This window comes from Haliotis rubra, unplaced genomic scaffold, assembly GCF_003918875.1.
Source record: "Haliotis rubra isolate DU_JTF1 unplaced genomic scaffold, ASM391887v1 Scf538, whole genome shotgun sequence".
NCBI classification, from domain to species: domain Eukaryota; kingdom Metazoa; phylum Mollusca; class Gastropoda; order Lepetellida; family Haliotidae; genus Haliotis; species Haliotis rubra.
The window spans coordinates 719,724-742,729 of NW_025767233.1; the positions used below are offsets into that span (position 1 = coordinate 719,724).

At 40.7% G+C, this 23,006-nt stretch overlaps 1 protein-coding gene across 1 annotated transcript in view; it reads left to right on the top strand.

Moving 5' to 3' along the window:
- LOC124253289 (sushi, von Willebrand factor type A, EGF and pentraxin domain-containing protein 1-like) overlaps positions 1–23,006 on the top strand; it is a 50,987-nt gene that overhangs the window by 19,501 nt on the left and 8,480 nt on the right. The window contains exons 5-8 of the mRNA XM_046687032.1: positions 16,820–16,990; positions 17,650–17,823; positions 19,666–19,839; positions 20,115–20,336. Of these exons, the coding sequence (XP_046542988.1) occupies positions 16,820–16,990; positions 17,650–17,823; positions 19,666–19,839; positions 20,115–20,336 (741 nt within the window). The remainder of the gene's footprint in view (positions 1–16,819; positions 16,991–17,649; positions 17,824–19,665; positions 19,840–20,114; positions 20,337–23,006) is intronic.

Sequence of the window (23,006 nt, forward strand, 5' to 3'; positions counted from 1 at the left end):
TGTATTAGGACACTGATGAAACCACGTCGACCTACAGCATGTAATGTATTAGGAGACTGATGAAACCACATCGACCTACAGCATGTAATGTATTAGGACACTGATGAAACCACATCGACCTACAGCGTGTAATGTATTAGGACACTGATGAAACCACGTCGACCTGCAGCATGTAATGTATTAGGACACTAATGAAACCACGTCGACCTACAGCATGTAATGTATTAGGACACTGATTAAACCACATTGACCTACAGCATGTAATGTATTAGGACACTAATGAAACCATATCGACCTACAGCATGTAATGTATTAGGACACTGATGAAACCACATCGACCTACAGCGTGTAATGTATTAGGACACAGATGAAACCACATCGACCTACAGCATGTAATGTATTAGGACACAGATGAAACCACATCGACCTACAGCATGGAATGTATTAGGACACTAATGAAACCACGTCGACCTACAGCATGTAATGTATCAGGACACTGATGAAACCACATCGACCTACAGCGTGTAATGTATTAGGACACTGATGAAACCACATCGACCTAGAGCATGTAATGTATTAGGACACTGATGAAACCACATCGACCTACAGCATGTAATGTATTAGGACACAGATGAAACCACATCGACCTACAGCATGGAATGTATTAGGACACAGATGAAACCACGTCGACCTACAGCATGTAATGTATCAGGACACTGATGAAACCACATCGACCTACAGCGTGTAATGTATTAGGACACTGATTAAACCACATCGACCTAGAGCATGTAATGTATTAGGACACAGATGAAACCACATTGACCTACAACGTGTAATGTATTAAGACTCAGATGAAACCATATCGACCTACAGCATGTAATGTATTAGGACACTGATGAAACCACGTCGACCTGCAGCATGTAATGTATTAGGACACAGATGAAACCACATTGACCTACAGCATGTAATGTATTAGGACACTAATGAAACCACCTTGACCTACAGCATGTAATGTATTAGGACACTAATGAAACCACATTGACCTACAGCGTGTAATGTATTAGGACACTAATGAAACCATATCGACCTACAGCATGTAATGTATTAGGACACTGATGAAACCACATTGACCTACAGCATGTAATGTATTAGGACACTGATGAAACCATATCGACCTACAGCATGTAATGTATCAGGACACAGATGAAACCACATCGACCTACAGCATGTAATGTATTAGGACACTAATGAAACCACATCGACCTACAGCATGTAATGTATTAGGACACTAATGAAACCACGTCGACCTACAGCATGTAATGTATTAGGGCACTGATTAAACCACATTGACCTACAGCATGTAATGTATTAGGACACTGATGAAACCATATTGACCTACAGCGTGTAATGTATTAGGACACTGATGAAACCATATCGACCTAGAGCGTGTAATGTATTAGGACACTGATGAAACCACGTCGACCTACAGCCTGTAATGTATCAGGACACTGATGAAACCACGTCGACCTACAGCGTGTAATGTATTAGGAGACTGATGAAACCACGTCGACCTACAGCATGTAATGTATTAGGACACTGATGAAACCACATCGACCTACAGCATGTAATGTATTAGGACACTGATGAAACCACGTCGACCTACAGCATGTAATGTATTAGGAGACTGATGAAACCACGTCGACCTACAGCATGTAATGTATTAGGACACTGATGAAACCACATCGACCTACAGCGTGTAATGTATTAGGACACTGATGAAACCACGTCGACCTGCAGCATGTAATGTATTAGGACACAGATGAAAACACATCGACCTACAGAGTGTAATGTATTAGGACACTGATGAAACCACATCGACCTACAGCGTGGAATGTATTAGGACACTGATGAAACCATGTCGACCTACAGCCTGTAATGTATCAGGACACTGATTAAACCACATTGACCTACAGCCTGTAATGTATTAGGACACTGATGAAACCATATCGACCTGCAGCGTGTAATGTATTAGGACACAGATGAAACCACATCGACCTACAGCCTGTAATGTATCAGGACACTGATTAAACCACTTTGACCTACAGCCTGTAATGTATTAGGACACTGATGAAACTACATTGACCTACAGCGTGTAATGTATTAGGACACTAATGAAACCATATCGACCTACAGCATGTAATGTATTAGGACACTGATGAAACCACATTGACCTACAGCATGTAATGTATTAGGACACTGATGAAACCATATCGACCTACAGCATGTAATGTATCAGGACACAGATGAAACCACATCGACCTACAGCATGTAATGTATTAGGACACTAATGAAACCACATCGACCTACAGCATGTAATGTGTCAGGACACTAATGAAACCACATCGACCTACAGCATGTAATGTATTAGGACACTAATGAAACCACGTCGACCTACAGCATGTAATGTATTAGGGCACTGATTAAACCACATTGACCTACAGCATGTAATGTATTAGGACACTGATGAAACCATATTGACCTACAGCGTGTAATGTATTAGGACACTGATGAAACCATATCGACCTACAGCGTGTAATGTTTTAGGACACTGATGAAACCACATCGACCTACAGCCTGTAATGTATCAGGACACTGATGAAACTACATTGACCTACAGCGTGTAATGTATTAGGACACTAATGAAACCATATCGACCTACAGCATGTAATGTATTAGGACACTGATGAAACCACATTGACCTACAGCATGTAATGTATTAGGACACTGATGAAACCATATCGACCTACAGCATGTAATGTATTAGGACACTGATGAAACCACGTCGACCTGCAGCATGTGCTGTATCAGGACGCTGATGAAACCACGTCGACCTACAGCGTGTAATGTATTAGGAGACTGATGAAACCACGTCGACCTACAGCATGTAATGTATTAGGACACTGATGAAACCACATCGACCTACAGCATGTAATGTATTAGGACACTGATGAAACCACGTCGACCTTCTGCATATAATGTATTAGGACACTGATGTAACCACGTCGACCTACAGCGTGTAATGTATTAGGACACTGATGAAACCACGTCGACCTGCAGCATGTAATGTATTAGGACACAGATGAAAACACATCGACCTACAGAGTGTAATGTATTAGGACACTGATGTAACCACATCGACCTACAGCGTGGAATGTATTAGGACACTGATGAAACCTTGTCGACCTACAGCCTGTAATGTATCAGGACACTGATTAAACCACATTGACCTACAGCCTCTAATGTATTAGGACACTGATGAAACCATATCGACCTGCAGCGTGTAATGTATTAGGACACAGATGAAACCACATCGACCTACAGCCTGTAATGTATCAGGACACTGATTAAACCACTTTGACCTACAGCCTGTAATGTATTAGGACACTGATGAAACTACATTGACCTACAGCGTGTAATGTATTAGGACACTAATGAAACCATATCGACCTACAGCATGTAATGTATTAGGACACTGATGAAACCACATTGACCTACAGCATGTAATGTATTAGGACACTGATGAAACCATATCGACCTACAGCATGTAATGTATCAGGACACAGATGAAACCACATCGACCTACAGCATGTAATGTATTAGGACACTAATGAAACCACATCGACCTACAGCATGTAATGTGTCAGGACACTAATGAAACCACATCGACCTACAGCATGTAATGTATTAGGACACTAATGAAACCACGTCGACCTACAGCATGTAATGTATTAGGGCACTGATTAAACCACATTGACCTACAGCATGTAATGTATTAGGACACTGATGAAACCATATTGACCTACAGCGTGTAATGTATTAGGACACTGATGAAACCATATCGACCTACAGCGTGTAATGTTTTAGGACACTGATGAAACCACGTCGACCTACAGCCTGTAATGTATCAGGACACTGATGAAACTACATTGACCTACAGCGTGTAATGTATTAGGACACTAATGAAACCATATCGACCTACAGCATGTAATGTATTAGGACACTGATGAAACCACATTGACCTACAGCATGTAATGTATTAGGACACTGATGAAACCATATCGACCTACAGCATGTAATGTATCAGGACACAGATGAAACCACATCGACCTACAGCATGTAATGTATTAGGACACTAATGAAACCACATCGACCTACAGCATGTAATGTGTCAGGACACTAATGAAACCACATCGACCTACAGCATGTAATGTATTAGGACACTAATGAAACCACGTCGACCTACAGCATGTAATGTATTAGGGCACTGATTAAACCACATTGACCTACAGCATGTAATGTATTAGGACACTGATGAAACCATATTGACCTACAGCGTGTAATGTATTAGGACACTGATGAAACCATATCGACCTACAGCGTGTAATGTTTTAGGACACTGATGAAACCACGTCGACCTACAGCCTGTAATGTATCAGGACACTGATGAAACTACATTGACCTACAGCGTGTAATGTATTAGGACACTAATGAAACCATATCGACCTACAGCATGTAATGTATTAGGACACTGATGAAACCACATTGACCTACAGCATGTAATGTATTAGGACACTGATGAAACCATATCGACCTACAGCATGTAATGTATTAGGACACTGATGAAACCACGTCGACCTGCAGCATGTGCTGTATCAGGACGCTAATGAAACCACGTCGACCTGCAGCATGTAATGTATTAGGAAACTGATTAAACCACATTGACCTACAGCATGTAATGTATTAGGACACTAATGAAACCACGTCGACCTACAGCGTGTAATGTATTAGGACACTGATTAAACCACATTGACCTACAGCATGTAATGTATCAGGACACAGATGAAACCACATCGACCTACCGCATGTAATGTATTAGGACACTAATGAAACCACATCGACCTACAGCATGTAATGTATCAGGACACTAATGAAACCACATCGACCTACAGCATGTAATGTATTAGGACATTAATGAAACAACGTCGACCTACAGCATGTAATGTATTAGGGCACTGATTAAACCACATTGACCTACAGCATGTAATGTATTAGGACACTAATGAAACCATATCGACCTACAGCATGTAATGTATTAGGACACTGATGAAACCACATCGACCTACAGCGTGTAATGTATTAGGACACAGATGAAACCACATCGACCTACAGCATGTAATGTATTAGGACACAGATGAAAGCACATCGACCTACAGCATGGAATGTATTAGGACACTAATGAAACCACGTCGACCTACAGCATGTAATGTATCAGGACACTGATGAAACGACATCGACCTACAGCGTGTAATGTATTAGGACACTGATTAAACCACATCGACCTAGAGCATGTAATGTATTAGGACACAGATGAAACCACATCGACCTACAGCATGTAATGTATTAGGACACAGATGAAACCACATCGACCTACAGCATGGAATGTATTAGGACACAGATGAAACCACGTCGACCTACAGCATGTAATGTATCAGGACACTGATGAAACCACATCGACCTACAGCGTGTAATGTATTAGGACACTGATTAAACCACATCGACCTAGAGCATGTAATGTATTAGGACACAGATGAAACCACATTGACATACAACGTGTAATGTGTTAAGACTCAGATGAAACCATATCGACCTACAGCATGTAATGTATCAGGACACTGATGAAACCACGTCGACCTGCAGCATGTAATGTATTAGGACACAGATGAAACCACATTGACCTATAGCATGTAATGTATTAGGACACTAATGAAACCACATTGACCTACAGCATGTAATGTATTAGGACACTAATGAAACCATATCGACCTACAGCATGTAATGTATTAGGACACTGATGAAACCACATTGACCTACAGCATGTAATGTATTAGGACACTGATGAAACCACATCGACCTACAGCATGTAATGTATCAGGACACAGATGAAACCACATCGACCTACAGCATGTAATGTATTAGGACACTAATGAAACCACATCGACCTACAGCATGTAATGTATCAGGACACTAATGAAACCACATCGACCTACAGCATGTAATGTATTAGGACACTAATGAAACCACGTCGACCTACAGCATGTAATGTATTAGGGCACTGATTAAACCACATTGACCTACAGCATGTAATGTATTAGGACACTGATGAAACCATATTGACCTACAGCGTGTAATGTATTAGGACACTGATGAAACCATATCGACCTACAGCGTGTAATGTATTAGGACACTGATGAAACCACGTCGACCTACAGCCTGTAATGTATCAGGACACTGATGAAACCACATCGACCTACAGCATGTAATGTATTAGGACACTGATGAAACCACGTCGACCTTCTGCATATAATGTATTAGGACACTGATGTAACCACGTCGACCTACAACGTGTAATGTATTAGGACACTGATGAAACCACGTCGACCTGCAGCATGTAATGTATTAGGACACAGATGAAAACACATCGACCTACAGAGTGTAATGTATTAGGACACTGATGAAACCACATCGACCTACAGCATGTAATGTATTAGGACACTGATGAAACCACGTCGACCTGCAACATGTGCTGTATCAGGACGCTAATGAAACCACGTCGACCTGCAGCATGTAATGTATTAGGAAACTGATTAAACCACATTGACCTACAGCATGTAATGTATTAGGACACTAATGAAACCACGTCGACCTACAGCGTGTAATGTATAAGGACACTGATTAAACCACATTGACCTACAGCATGTAATGTATTAGGACACTAATGAAACCACGTCGACCTACAGCATGTTATGTATTAGGACACAGATGAAACCACGTCGACCTACAGCATGTAATGTATTAGGACACTAATGAAACCACATTGACCTACAGCATGTAATGTATTAGGACACTAATGAAACCATATCGACCTACAGCATGTAATGTATCAGGACACTGATGAAACCACGTCGACCTACAGCATGTAATGTATTAGGACACTGACTAAACCACATTGACCTACAGCATGTCATATATTAGGACACTGATGAAACCACATTCACCTACAGCGTGTAGTGTATCAGGACACTGATGAAACCACATTGACCTACAGCCTGTAATGTATTAGGACACAGATTAAACCTCATTGACCTACAGTCTGTAATGTATTAGGACACTGATTAAACCACATTGACCTACAGCATGTAATGTATTAGGACACTGATGAAACCACATCGACCTACAGCATCTAATGTATTAGGGCACTGATGAAACCACGTCGACCTACAGCGTGTAATGTATTAGGACACTGATGAAACCACGTCGACCTGCAGCATGTAATGTATCAGGACACTAATGAAACCACGTCGACCTGCAGCATGTAATGTATTAGGAAACTGATTAAACCACATTGACCTACAGCATGTAATGTATTAGGACACTAAAGAAACCACGTCGACCTACAGCGTGTAATGTATTAGGACACTGATTAAACCACATTGACCTACAGCATGTAATGTATCAGGACACAGATGAAACCACATCGACCTACAGCATGTAATGTATTAGGACACTAATGAAACCACATCGACCTACAGCATGTAATGTATCAGGACACTAATGAAACCACATCGACCTACAGCATGTAATGTATTAGGACACTAATGAAACCACGTCGACCTACAGCATGTAATGTATTAGGGCACTGATTAAACCTCATTGACCTACAGCATTTAATGTATTAGGACACTAATGAAACCATATCGACCTACAGCATGTAATGTATTAGGACACTGATGAAACCACATCGACCTACAGCGTGTAATGTATTAGGACACAGATGAAACCACATCGACCTACAGCATGTAATGTATTAGGACACAGATGAAAGCATATCGACCTACAGCATGGAATGTATTAGGACACTAATGAAACCACGTCGACCTACAGCATGTAATGTATCAGGACACTGATGAAACGACATCGACCTACAGCGTGTAATGTATTAGGACACTGATTAAACCACATCGACCTAGAGCATGTAATGTATTAGGACACAGATGAAACCACATCGACCTACAGCATGTAATGTATTAGGACACAGATGAAACCACATCGACCTACAGCATGGAATGTATTAGGACACTAATGAAACCACGTCGACCTACAGCATGTAATGTATCAGGACACTGATGAAACCACATCGACCTACAGCATGTAATGTATTAGGACAGAGATGAAACCACATTGACCTACAACCTGTAATGTATTAAGACTCAGATGAAACCATATCGACCTACAGCATGTAATGTATCAGGACACTGATGAAACCACGTTGACCTACAGCATGTAATGTATTAGGACACAGATGAAACCACATTGACCTACAGCATGTAATGTATTAGGACACTGACTAAACCACATTGACCTACAGCATGTAATATATTAGGACACTGATGAAACCACATTCACCTACAGCGTGTAATGTATCAGGACACTGATGAAACCACATTGACCTACAGCCTGTAATGTATTAGGACACAGATTAAACCTCATTGACCTACAGTCTGTAATGTATTAGGACACTGATTAAACCACATTGACCTACAGCATGTAATGTATTAGGACACTGATGAAACCACATCGACCTACAGCATCTAATGTATCAGGACACAGATGAAACCACATCGACCTACAGCATGTAATGTATTAGGACACTAATGAAACCACATCGACCTACAGCATGTAATGTATCAGGACACTAATGAAACCACATCGACCTACAGCATGTAATGTATTAGGACACTAATGAAACCACGTCGACCTACAGCATGTAATGTATTAGGGCACTGATTAAACCTCATTGACCTACAGCATTTAATGTATTAGGACACTAATGAAACCATATCGACCTACAGCATGTAATGTATTAGGACACTGATGAAACCACATCGACCTACAGCGTGTAATGTATTAGGACACAGATGAAACCACATCGACCTACAGCATGTAATGTATTAGGACACAGATGAAAGCATATCGACCTACAGCATGGAATGTATTAGGACACTAATGAAACCACGTCGACCTACAGCATGTAATGTATCAGGACACTGATGAAACGACATCGACCTACAGCGTGTAATGTATTAGGACACTGATTAAACCACATCGACCTAGAGCATGTAATGTATTAGGACACAGATGAAACCACATCGACCTACAGCATGTAATGTATTAGGACACAGATGAAACCACATCGACCTACAGCATGGAATGTATTAGGACACTAATGAAACCACGTCGACCTACAGCATGTAATGTATCAGGACACTGATGAAACCACATCGACCTACAGCGTGTAATGTATTAGGACACTGATTAAACCACATCGACCTAGAGCATGTAATGTATTAGGACAGAGATGAAACCACATTGACCTACAACCTGTAATGTATTAAGACTCAGATGAAACCATATCGACCTACAGCATGTAATGTATCAGGACACTGATGAAACCACGTTGACCTACAGCATGTAATGTATTAGGACACAGATGAAACCACATCGACCTACAGCATGTAATGTATTAGGACACTGACTAAACCACATTGACCTACAGCATGTCATATATTAGGACACTGATGAAACCACATTCACCTACAGCGTGTAATGTATCAGGACACTGATGAAACCACATTGACCTACAGCCTGTAATGTATTAGGACACAGATTAAGCCTCATTGACCTACAGTCTGTAATGTATTAGGACACTGATTAAACCACATTGACCTACAGCATGTAATGTATTAGGACACTGATGAAACCACGTCGACCTACAGCATCTAATGTATTAGGGCACTGATGAAACCACGTCGACCTACAGCGTGTAATGTATTAGGACACTGATGAAACCACGTCGACCTGCAGCATGTACTGTATCAGGACACTAATGAAACCACATCGACCTGCAGCATGTAATGTATTAGGAAACTGATTAAACCACATTGACCTACAGCATGTAATGTATTAGGACACTAATGAAACCACGTCGACCTACAGCATGTAATGTATTAGGACACTGATTAAACCACATTGACCTACAGCATGTAATGTATCAGGACACAGATGAAACCACATCGACCTACAGCATGTAATGTATTAGGACACTAATGAAACCACATCGACCTACAGCATGTAATGTATCAGGACACTAATGAAACCACATCGACCTACAGCATGGAATGTATTAGGACACTAATGAAACCACGTCGACCTACAGCATGTAATGTATTAGGGCACTGATTAAACCTCATTGACCTACAGCATTTAATGTATTAGGACACTAATGAAACCATATCGACCTACAGCATGTAATGTATTAGGACACTGATGAAACCACATCGACCTACAGCGTGTAATGTATTAGGGCACAGATGAAACCACATCGACCTACAGCATGTAATGTATTAGGACACAGATGAAAGCATATCGACCTACAGCATGGAATGTATTAGGACACTAATGAAACCACGTCGACCTACAGCATGTAATGTATCAGGACACTGATGAAACGACATCGACCTACAGCGTGTAATGTATTAGGACACTGATTAAACCACATCGACCTAGAGCATGTAATGTATTAGGACACAGATGAAACCACATCGACCTACAGCATGTAATGTATTAGGACACAGATGAAACCACATCGACCTACAGCATGGAATGTATTAGGACACTAATGAAACCACGTCGACCTACAGCATGTAATGTATCAGGACACTGATGAAACCACATCGACCTACAGCGTGTAATGTATTAGGACACTGATTAAACCACATCGACCTAGAGCATGTAATGTATTAGGACACAGATGAAACCACATTGACCTAGAACGTGTAATGTATTAAGACTCAGATGAAACCATATCGACCTACAGCATGTAATGTATCAGGACACTGATGAAACCACGTCGACCTGCAGCATGTAATGTATTAGGACACAGATGAAACCACATTGACCTACAGCATGTAATGTATTAGGACACTAATGAAACCACATTGACCTACAGCGTGTAATGTATTAGGACACAGATGAAACCACATTGACCTACAGCATGTAATGTATTAGGACACTAATGAAACCACGTTGACCTACAGCATGTAATGTATTAGGACACAGATGAAACCACATCGACCTACAGCATGGAATGTATTAGGACACTAATGAAACCACGTCGACCTAGAGCATGTAATGTATCAGGACACTGATGAAACCACATCGACCTACAGCGTGTAATGTATTAGGACACAGATGAAACCACATTGACCTACAGCATGTAATGTATAAGGACACAGAGGAAACCACATCGACCTACAGCATGGAATGTATTAGGACACTAATGAAACCACGTCGACCTAGAGCATGTAATGTATCAGGACACTGATGAAACGACATCGACCTACAGCGTGTAATGTATTAGGACACTGATTAAACCACATCGACCTAGAGCATGTAATGTATAAGGACACAGATGAAACCACATCGACCTACAGCATGTAATGTATTAGGACACAGATGAAACCACATCGACCTACAGCATGGAATATATTAGGAGACTAATGAAACCACGTCGACCTACAGCATGTAATGTATCAGGACACTGATGAAACCACATCGACCTACAGCGTGTAATGTATTAGGACACTGATTAAACCACATCGACCTACAGCATGTAATGTATTAGGACACAGATGAAACCACATTGACCTACAACGTGTAATGTATTAAGACTCAGATGAAACCATATCGACCTACAGCATGTAATGTATCAGGACACTGATGAAACCACGTCGACCTGCAGCATGTAATGTATTAGGACACAGATGAAACCACATTGACCTACAGCATGTAATGTATTAGGACACAGATGAAACCACATTGACCTACAGCGTGTAATGTATTAGGACACAGATGAAACCACATTGACCTACAGCATGTAATGTATTAGGACACTAATGAAACCACGTTGACCTACAGCATGTAATGTATCAGGACACAGATGAAACCACATCGACCTACAGCGTGTAATGTATTAGGACACTGATTAAACCACATCGACCTAGAGCATGTAATGTATTAGGACACAGATGAAACCACATCGACCTACAACCTGTAATGTATTAAGACTCAGATGAAACCATATCGACCTACAGCATGTAATGTATCAGGACACTGATGAAACCACGTCGACCTGCAGCATGTAATGTATTAGGACACAGATGAAACCACATTGACCTACAGCATGTAATGTATTAGGACACTAATGAAACCACATTGACCTACAGCGTGTAATGTATTAGGACACAGATGAAACCACATTGACCTACAGCATGTAATGTATTAGGACACTAATGAAACCACGTTGACCTACAGCATGTAATGTATTAGGACACAGATGAAACCACATCGACCTACAGCATGGAATGTATTAGGACACTAATGAAACCACGTCGACCTACAGCATGGAATGTATCAGGACACTGATGAAACGACATCGACCTACAGCGTGTAATGTATTAGGACACTGATTAAACCACATCGACCTAGAGCATGTAATGTATAAGGACACAGATGAAACCACATCGACCTACAGCATGTAATGTATTAGGACACAGATGAAACCACATCGACCTACAGCATGGAATGTATTAGGAGACTAATGAAACCACGTCGACCTACAGCATGTAATGTATCAGGACACTGATGAAACCACATCGACCTACAGCGTGTAATGTATTAGGACACTGATTAAACCACATCGACCTAGAGCATGTAATGTATTAGGACACAGATGAAACCACATTGACCTACAACGTGTAATGTATTAAGACTCAGATGAAACCATATCGACCTACAGCATGTAATGTATCAGGACACTGATGAAACCACGTCGACCTGCAGCATGTAATGTATTAGGACACTGATGAAACCACATTGACCTACAGCATGTAATGTATTAGGACACTAATGAAACCACGTTGACCTACAGCATGTAATGTATCAGGACACAGATGAAACCACATCGACCTACAGCATGGAATGTATTAGGACGCTAATGAAACCACGTCGACCTAGAGCATGTAATGTATCAGGACACTGATGAAACCACATCGACCTACAGCGTGTAATGTATTAGGACACAGATGAAACCACATCGACCTACAGCATGTAATGTATTAGGACACTAATGAAACCACGTTGACCTACAGCATGTAATGTATCAGGACACAGAGGAAACCACATCGACCTACAGCATGGAATGTATTAGGACACTAATGAAACCACGTCGACCTACAGCATGTAATGTATCAGGACACTGATGAAACGACATCGACCTACAGCGTGTAATGTATTAGGACACTGATTAAACCACATCGACCTAGAGCATGTAATGTATTAGGACACAGATGAAACCACATTGACCTACAACGTGTAATGTATTAGGACACTGATGAAACCATATCGACCTACAGCATGTAATGTATCAGGACACTGATGAAACCACATCGACCTACAGCCTGTAATGTATTAGGGCACTGATTAAACCTCATTGACCTACAGCATGTAATGTATTAGGACACTAATGAAACCATATCGACCTACAGCATGTAATGTATTTGGACACTGATGAAACCACATTGACCTACAGCGTGTAATATATTAGGACACTGATGAAACCACGTCGACCTGCAACATGTAATGTATTAGGACACTGATCAAACCATATCGACCTACAGCATGTAATGTATTAGGAAACTGATTAAACCACATTGACCTACAGCATGTAATGTATTAGGACACTAATGAAACCACGTCGACCTACAGCGTGTAATGTATTAGGACACTGATTGAACCACATTGACCTACAACATGTAATGTATTAGGACACTAATGAAACCACGTCGACCTACAGCATGTAATGTATTAGGACACAGATGAAACCACATCGACCTACAGCATGTAATGTATTAGGACACAGATGAAACCACGTCGACCTACAGCATGTAATGTATCAGGACACTGATGAAACCACATCGACCTACAGCATGTAATGTATTAGGACACAGATGAAACCACATCGAGCTACAGCCTGTAATGTATTAGGACACAGATGAAACCACATCGACCTACAGCATGGAATGTAATAGGACGCTAATGAAACCATATCGACCTACAGCATGTAATGTATCAGGACACTGATGAAACCACATCGACCTACAGCGTGTAATGTATTAGGACACTGATGAAACCACATTGACCTACAGCGTGTAATGTATTAGGACACAGATGAAACCACATTGACCTACAGCATGTAATGTATTAGGACACTAATGAAACCATATCGACCTACAGCATGTAATGTATTAGGACACTGATGAAACCACATTGACCTACAGCGTGTAATGTATTAGGACACTGATGAAACCATATCGACCTACAGCATGTAATGTATTAGGACACTGATGAAACCACATCGACCTACAGCATGTAATGTATTAATACGATGTGCCGTTGAGATTGACATCCAATGATCGAGGGAAAAAAATACCAGCGCCTTGAGCATGTACTAGTTGGGACACTGATAAAACGATCTCGACCCACACGTCCCTTATGTGTCTGGTTGTTTTCCTGAAGCCCGATAGGCGCACTTATCATACTGATTGCAGATCAAACATGATTTTGAGCATTCTTTGCCTTCAATAAACATATCAACATATGTGAATACGTTTCTGTGCCTGTTTTTGTATGTGTGTATATACACGCGAAACACATGGTATTATTCTGAAGAGTGGAGTTTTCAATGTTTTACTATGAAAGCTATCTCTTTTTATTGAAACAGGAATACATGCGAACAGTATTGGTTTATGGTACATCAATGAGTTATTTTTTGTAAAGGTTTAGAGTACAAAACGGGATACATATTTCATCTTGCATTGACAAGTGTGTACCTGTCGTGAGATTTATTACAACTGAAAATTATTATTTAATTGCCTATTCAATATTTATAGTTGCGATTCATAGCAATCAGGGTAGTTAATTTACACTAAATAGACTAAGGTTTACTTTAACCTATTTTACTTTAAAACTCTTTTTGGAAGTAAGATTACGGATTCATAATTACGGAAGAATACAGTTTTGAAATAGTTTTAATTAATATTGTGCTATTGTTACTGGCATGCCAAATTTAATTCTTACCGACGATTAATCTAGGCTGAAAACAAACAGGAAAGAGACAGTGTCGGTGACCTAAATTAACAATCCTCGTTCATCGATAACTGACGTGCTGTCCTATTGACGTGTGATCGGGACCACAACCCCTTGGATGAAAATTACTACACTCTCCCAACAAAGAAACGCAAAGGTGGTTTTATTGTTATAATATCGCCATGATAGAGCTGGTTTGTGTACATGGAAGGAGTGCACAGTGCAAAAACGCATCTTCGGAAACTTAAATGCACGTTTACGTTCGAAAGTGACAACTTGCATGAAAATGTTAGGGAAAAAAGTGGTTCGCAATATGCAGGTCTGAGGAATCGTGAGCCGTTTGAGTATATGAGGCCGTTTTGCATTTAGACGGTTATTTTTAATTTTTAGTTAAATGAAAGAATAACATGCCGTGAGTCACTGCTTTAAATTGAAACATTGCCGTTGGACGTCAGGAGGCCGTAGCAGGTTATCTCAGTGTTCACCAGAGTACCACCAGTCCTCTATTGGACCGACCTCAACAAACCATTCGCACGAAAGATCGGCCTCAAAGTGATAGACATGTGGCGCAATAAAGTTCGATTCTGGAATCTACAAAACTAGCGACGTGTTTGGTTCAGTGCCGAATCACGCTTTCTGCTTCAATGCCGTGACGGAAGAGTACGTGTCTGTCGACGTCGAAATGAACGTTTTGCCCAGAATTGTGTCGCCCAGGTTGATTGATATGGTGGTGGAGTGTCATGTTGTGGGGGACCATATCCCACACGCAGAAAGTTAACTTTGTGCGCATTCAGGGCAATTCACATTATAGTCGCTACAGAGACAAATCTTCACATAGTTCCTATCATTGACAGCCGGAGGGAGTTGTGCAAGATAATGAGGTGAAATGGGGTTAACGTCATATGATTATTTCGCTCATATGACGACGTGTATGCGTGTGTATGTGTGACGGTTTGTACTAGCCCAGACTTAAGCCGCTTCTATAGTGTCAGCTCACTGAGATTCCATGCCACAGTTAAGCATGTATGTGTGACGGTTTATACTAGCCCAGACTTAAGCCGCTTCTATAGTGTCAGCTCACTGAGATTCCATGCCACAGTTAAGCATGACTACCCCACTCAGACACATCATACTGACTCCTTGTAATACCCATTAATGCCGAGCGTCAGGCAGGGACCAACAAGCGTCATATTTTAACTTTTTTGGGGTATGACCCGCGACTTCATCGCTCTCCGGGCGGATGCTCTAACTACTACACCACGGAGGCGGTCGCAAGATAATGCCAGGCCTCGCACAGCACCTGCCACTATTCAGTATCTTTTATACTATTAAATTTTGGCTGCCACTGATCCATAATTACATGTGCTATCTCACTTTAAAGTTTGCAGATCGTGACAATACCTATGAGTTTCCTTTTCGGGAGAGTATATATACATAGTTTTAATCCGTGATGTATAAGAACAAAACGTCAATGTGTGTATGATTTTGTATGTTGTAGTTGACTGTGGAGCTCCCCCCAACATCAGTAACACCGTCGTGTCTGATGGCGGGACCCTGGAGGGGAGCAACCGAACCTACTTTTGTGACGAGAACAGAGTGCCAAGTGGGAACCGCTACATCACCTGTCTGACCAACTCATCATGGAGTAAAACTGACTTCAAGTGCAAGGGTAGGAACTTCCGTCAGTGTAGACAAAAATATATCTGCTGTGTAATTAAATCTTGTATCTGTTTACTATTCCCGGTCTTGCTTTTCCTCTATAATATACGTATGTGTATAGGGGTCTGTCCTTTCTAACATAAGTACGTGTATACACAGGGGTCTGTTCTTTCTAACATAAGTACCTGTATACACAGGGTTCGGTCCCCTCTGAGAAAAGTACCTGTATACACAGGGTTCGGTCCCCTCTGAGATAAGTACCTGTATACACAGGGTTCGGTCCCCTCTGAGATAAGAACGTGTATACACAGGGGTCGGTCCCCTCTAAGATAAGTACGTGTATACACAGGAGTCGGTCCCCTCTAAGATAAGTACGTGTTTACACAGGGGTCTGTCCCCTCTAAGGTAAGTACGTGTATACACAGGAGTCGGTCCCCTCTAAGATAAGTACGTGTATACACAGGGATCGGTCTCTTCTAAGCTAAGTACGTGTATACGACTTGTCCCGGCATAACACGATTTGGCCACGAATACTTGAAGAAAACCTGCACAATATTTCATGTTACGACAGACTATTATACAAACGTAAATGCAGATTCATGTGTGTACACCGAGGGTAAGAGCAGATAACGGCTGATGACGAGATAACCATTGCCTGATATGTTTCAGTGGACTGCGGACAGCCTCCTCCCGTCCCCCACGCTAACAGTACGTACAACAGCACATATTTGTACGGTAGCGCGACGTATGAATGTCTTCGTGGCTACAAGGCAGCTGGGGTCAACGAACAAACATGTACGGCAAACGGCCATTGGTCTAATCACTCGTTCAGCTGCACCGAAGGTAAGTTTTTCTCCATCTTCACACCCGGCGGGATAAGTTGATATCAGTTAGTTCTAAGCATAATTCTACAATTTAGGCTGATAGAAAATCCATATGTGCGTATTTAGTACATGGCCTTCCATATGAAATTGAACAAAGTGAGATTTTATGATTCAGTAATTAAAATGTTCATTCGTCACCCCTCTCCGCTTTCAATCTCAATGAAAACTCACCCCCATATCACTGAATGGTATGTGAGAAAAAAGGCGCAGAAAGCGCAGGAAAGTTTGAAGTATTTTGGCAGACAGGAAGCACGAATACTTAAAACAGTTATCAGATGTTACCGGGCTAACTTGACTCGATGTGGTGACGAATGTAAATCGTTATGATGATATTACGCTACTCTTGGAGTTGTGTTTTTTCCTGAAACGTTGAGCTTTTTAAAAGATATTAACGTCAAAGTTTCATTAATGTTTAAAGTATTTTCATGTAGAAAGTAAAAACGGCGAGAACCATGGGACATGTATATGTAGTTCTTACTGGTAGCTTCTATTTGGTTACGGCATCATTGTCGACGTCCAACTTTCTGGCGTTTCTCGTTTTCACAGAACCTACAGAAACAAACATGCTAAACCACAGACAGGTTAATAAATAGTGCCCAGAATAGTAAATGGGCATTTTGAAAATGATTATGGTTGAATTCGAAAGCACTGAAAGATCGTCTTGCCCAGAAAGTAAACCATCTGATTTGAACAAGTATACGGTGCTGGCTGAGAACAAGACAACGAAGAAATGGTTATGCAATTGTGGAACAATTGACACGTATAATACTTTTGTTTTGGATCCTGGGTGTCTTGTAAATTGTTTTCAACCTTGTAACGTTTTTCGACCCTTTTGACCATATAAGATTTTCTAGTGAATTCCTTCCTTTTCCCGATAGTTTTTAAAACCAAAACTGTTGGATGTTTGCGTGAATAATTTGTAAAATCGTTTTGTTTGTGAACTTTGGCTTCGCGAGGAGGTCAATGGTTAACGTGACAGGTGTAAGAAATAGAAGGTTCAGATGTTCTGTGTGTCCAAGTTCTATACACGTCATCGTACCCCACTCAAGAGATACAGTCACATTCGTATACAGAACATAAGGGGTGGCACCGAACTTGGGATACACCTGTGCCCCTGCTAACTCTCAACTTTAAGTGGAATGAAATGACTCGTCTAATAAGCCTGCTAGTATAGCGCTTCCATATTAAGCTAGGTGAACATTGAACAAAGAAGCAAAATCGTGATCCTAATGGAGTACATTGCATTAACCAAATCTACACTCTAGGTAAATTGTATAGTCTTTCAATCAACTGCGAGGATAATATGTGGCAAAATTTCCATTACTTTGTTTAAAGCTCTCCTTGGAATATTAAGTATTTTTCTTCTGGATTTTATGTTTTATGATGATGGTTTGTTCATATGAAATATTGCAGTGGCAATAAAACGACATAGCTATAAGGTTCTATTTGGAATATGTTAACAATCGGGGGTATCCAATGCATGTCTACAGTCTAATAAAATGATGCCCCAATTCACTTTTTAGCGTGTGTATTTCTACCTGATAGCATGTGTGATACACATCTAGCAAATAATCGCAAGTTTCAAATGAACATGAATCGTTTGCTGGGAATACAATCTTTGATTGGTATGAATACCCAATTTGTTTAGTTGGAATCATGAAAAATACATCCCCAGAATGGCGGGGAACCTTGGTCTCAAGTAAGTTTTGTATCTATAGAACTCTCTCGGATGTGAATATACAGTGCTGGAAACACTAGTAACACGTAGCAGTGATCAGGTGTTACCTATGTGACATTCCAGTGCAGTGCGTGGATCCCGTGGAAGTTGAGCACGTCGTCCACGAGGGGCAGGGGCCGTGGTACAGCGGAGACACGTTACAGCTTCAGTGTGAGGACGGATTCACAGCATCCGGCAACAGCCAGGCATTTTGCGGCATGGACGGAACATGGCTTAATGTCTCATTACAATGCACAGGTATCAATCGTGTACCAGTGTGAGATAGTTTGGTCAAGAGATACACATACAAATAAGTTGAATGTTAAGGGAGTTTTTATCAAATCAAGGTTGTTACGTAAATGAATGAGCAAAACATTAATTTTGGTAGATAGTTGCATAAATTTTCACCACTGGTGCATGTCCCCACATTGGGGATGTTTCATTCTCAAACGCTCATCTGCCCTTCTTAAGATGGTTATGTTCCATGTTTGCATCCATTTTAGCCTACTTGAGACACTTTCTTCCACATACAGAAGCATTACCCCGTGTCCTGGTTGCCGTAAAGGAAACAGGGAAGTTCCACATCATAGATGTTCGCACCAAGGAGACCGAGGTGTTGCACTTTGAAAGTTCCAAGAGCGTGCAGGACGTTGACTTCTGTCCCTATCTGAAAAAACTCTTCTGGGTGGAGGAAAATTCTATTAAAGCTGCAAACCTTACCGATACAACTACTGAAATGGTTGTCAACTCTACAGGTAACTTGGTAATAGATTACATGTAATAAATATCTCCGATAATTACTTTGTTGATCAATACCGACATGAAATATAACGAGGGACAACTGAAACATTCTAAGACTAAGTAAGAAGGATGTGTTAACATTCCACGCGTACAGGCAGCTTTACAACCCAAACACAACCAGGTTTCAAAGTGACAAAGTATTCTCAGTTGGTCAAAGTAGATAACATGTGCTACCAGGCTTGGGCAGCCGAGTTTCACAGTGGAATGAGGTGCTCTAATGTCAGGAGAACGAACCATGGCGTGAGAGTGGATGGTCGACGACTCCTGTCACAAAACAAATGCAGTAGGCTTCTCTCATTGAACAGAGATGAGAACATTCTGCAGAATGTAGTGGGTATGACAAAGGATCCAGCTTTTACTGTTCAATTACAGTGATTTCCGACTCCACGTCCCTCATGCCGTCTTGAGGCAGACCGAGCTCATGTAGCTGTGTTATTGTAACCAGAGACCATATAATAGATAATCTATTGGGTTCACCACTATGGGCTAGGATCTAAACAACAGTTAACACAGAGGACGTATCTGACGTTTTCACCCCCGATGAAGTCAAGGTTACGTCGGTCAGTCAATACACTACAGTACAAAAGATACTAGTGTGCAGACGTTGAAACTGAGGGCAATACACAGTAGTCGTTCAGGCAATATATAGTACTCGTTCAGGCAATATATAGTAGACGTTCAGGCAGTGCATAGTAGACGTTCAGGCAATACATAGTAGACGTTCAGGCAATACATAGTAGACGTTCAGGCAATACATAGTAGACGTTCAGGCAATACATAGACGTTTAGGTAATATATAGTAGACGTTCAGGCAATCTATAGTAGTCATTCAGGCAATACATAGTAGACGTTCGGGCATTACATAGTAGACGTTCAGGCAATACATAGTAGATGTTCAGGAAAATACTTAGTAGACATCCAGGCATTATATGGTAGACGTTCAGGCAATACATAGTAGACGTTCAGGCAATACATAGTAGACGTTCAGGCAATACATAGTAGGCATCAAGGCAATATATAGTAGACGTTCAGGCAATACATAGTAGACGTTCAGGCAATACATAGTAGATGTTCAGGCAATACAGAGTAGACGTTAAGGGTATTACATAGTAGACGTTCAGCCAAAACATAGTAGACGTTCAGGCAATAAATAGTAGTCGTTGAGGCAATATATAGTAGTCTTTCAGGCAATACATAGTAGACGTTCAGGCAATACAGAGTAGACGTTGAGGCAATACACAGTAGACGTCCAGGCAAAACATAGTAGACGTTCAGGCAATAAATAGTAGTCGTTCAGGCAATATATAGTAGACGTTCAGTCAATACATAGTAAACTTTCAGGCAATACATAGCAGACGTTCAGACATTACACAGAAGACGTTAGGCAATACATAGTAGACGTTCAGGCAATATATAGTAGACGTTCAGGCAATATATAGTAGATGTTCAAGTAATACATAGTAGTCGGTAATGCATAGTAGACGTTCATGCAATACATAGTAGACGTTCAGGCAATATATAGTAGATGTTCAAGTAATACATAGTAATCTTTCAGGCAATACATAGCAGACGTTCAGACATTACACAGAAGACGTTAGGCAATACATAGTAGACGTTCAGGCAATATATAGTAGACGTTCAGGCAATATATAGTAGATGTTCAAGTAATACATAGTAGTCGGTAATGCATAGTAGACGTTCAGGCAATATATAGTAGACGTTCAGGCAATATATAGTAGATGTTCAAGTAATACATAGTAGTCGGTAATGCATAGTAGACGTTCAGGCAATACATAGTAGACGTTCAGGCAATATATAGTAGATGTTCAAGTAATACATAGTAGTCGGTAATGCATAGTAGACGTTCATGCAATACATAGTAGACGTTCAAAAGGCAATATATAGTAGATGTTCAAGTAATGCATAGTAGTCGGTAATGCATAGTAGACGTTCAGGCAATACATAGTAGACGTTCCGGGCAATATATAGTAGATGTTCAAGTAATACATAGTAGTCGGTAATGCATAGTAGACGTTCATGCAATACATAGTAGACGTTAGGCAATACATAGTAGACGTTAGGCAATACATAGTAGACGTTCAGGCAATATATAGTAGACGTTCAGGCAATATATAGTAGATGTTCAAGTAATACATAGTAGTCGGTAATGCATAGTAGACGTTCATGCAATACGCAAGTAGACGTTCAGGCAATATATAGTAGATGTTCAAGTAATACATAGTAGTCTTTCAGGCAATACATAGTAAACTTTCAGGCAATACATAGCAGACGTTCAGACATTACACAGAAGACGTTAGGCAATACATAGTAGACGTTCAGGCAATATATAGTAGACGTTCAGGCAATATATAGTAGATGTTCAAGTAATACATAGTAGTCGGTAATGCATAGTAGACGTTCATGCAATACATAGTAGACGTTCAGGCAATATATAGTAGACGTTCAGGCAATATATAGTAGATGTTCAAGTAATACATAGTAGTCGGTAATGCATAGTAGACGTTCATGCAATACATAGTAGACGTTCAGGCAATATATAGTAGATGTTCAAGTAATACATAGTAGTCGGTAATGCATAGTAGACGTTCATGCAATACATAGTA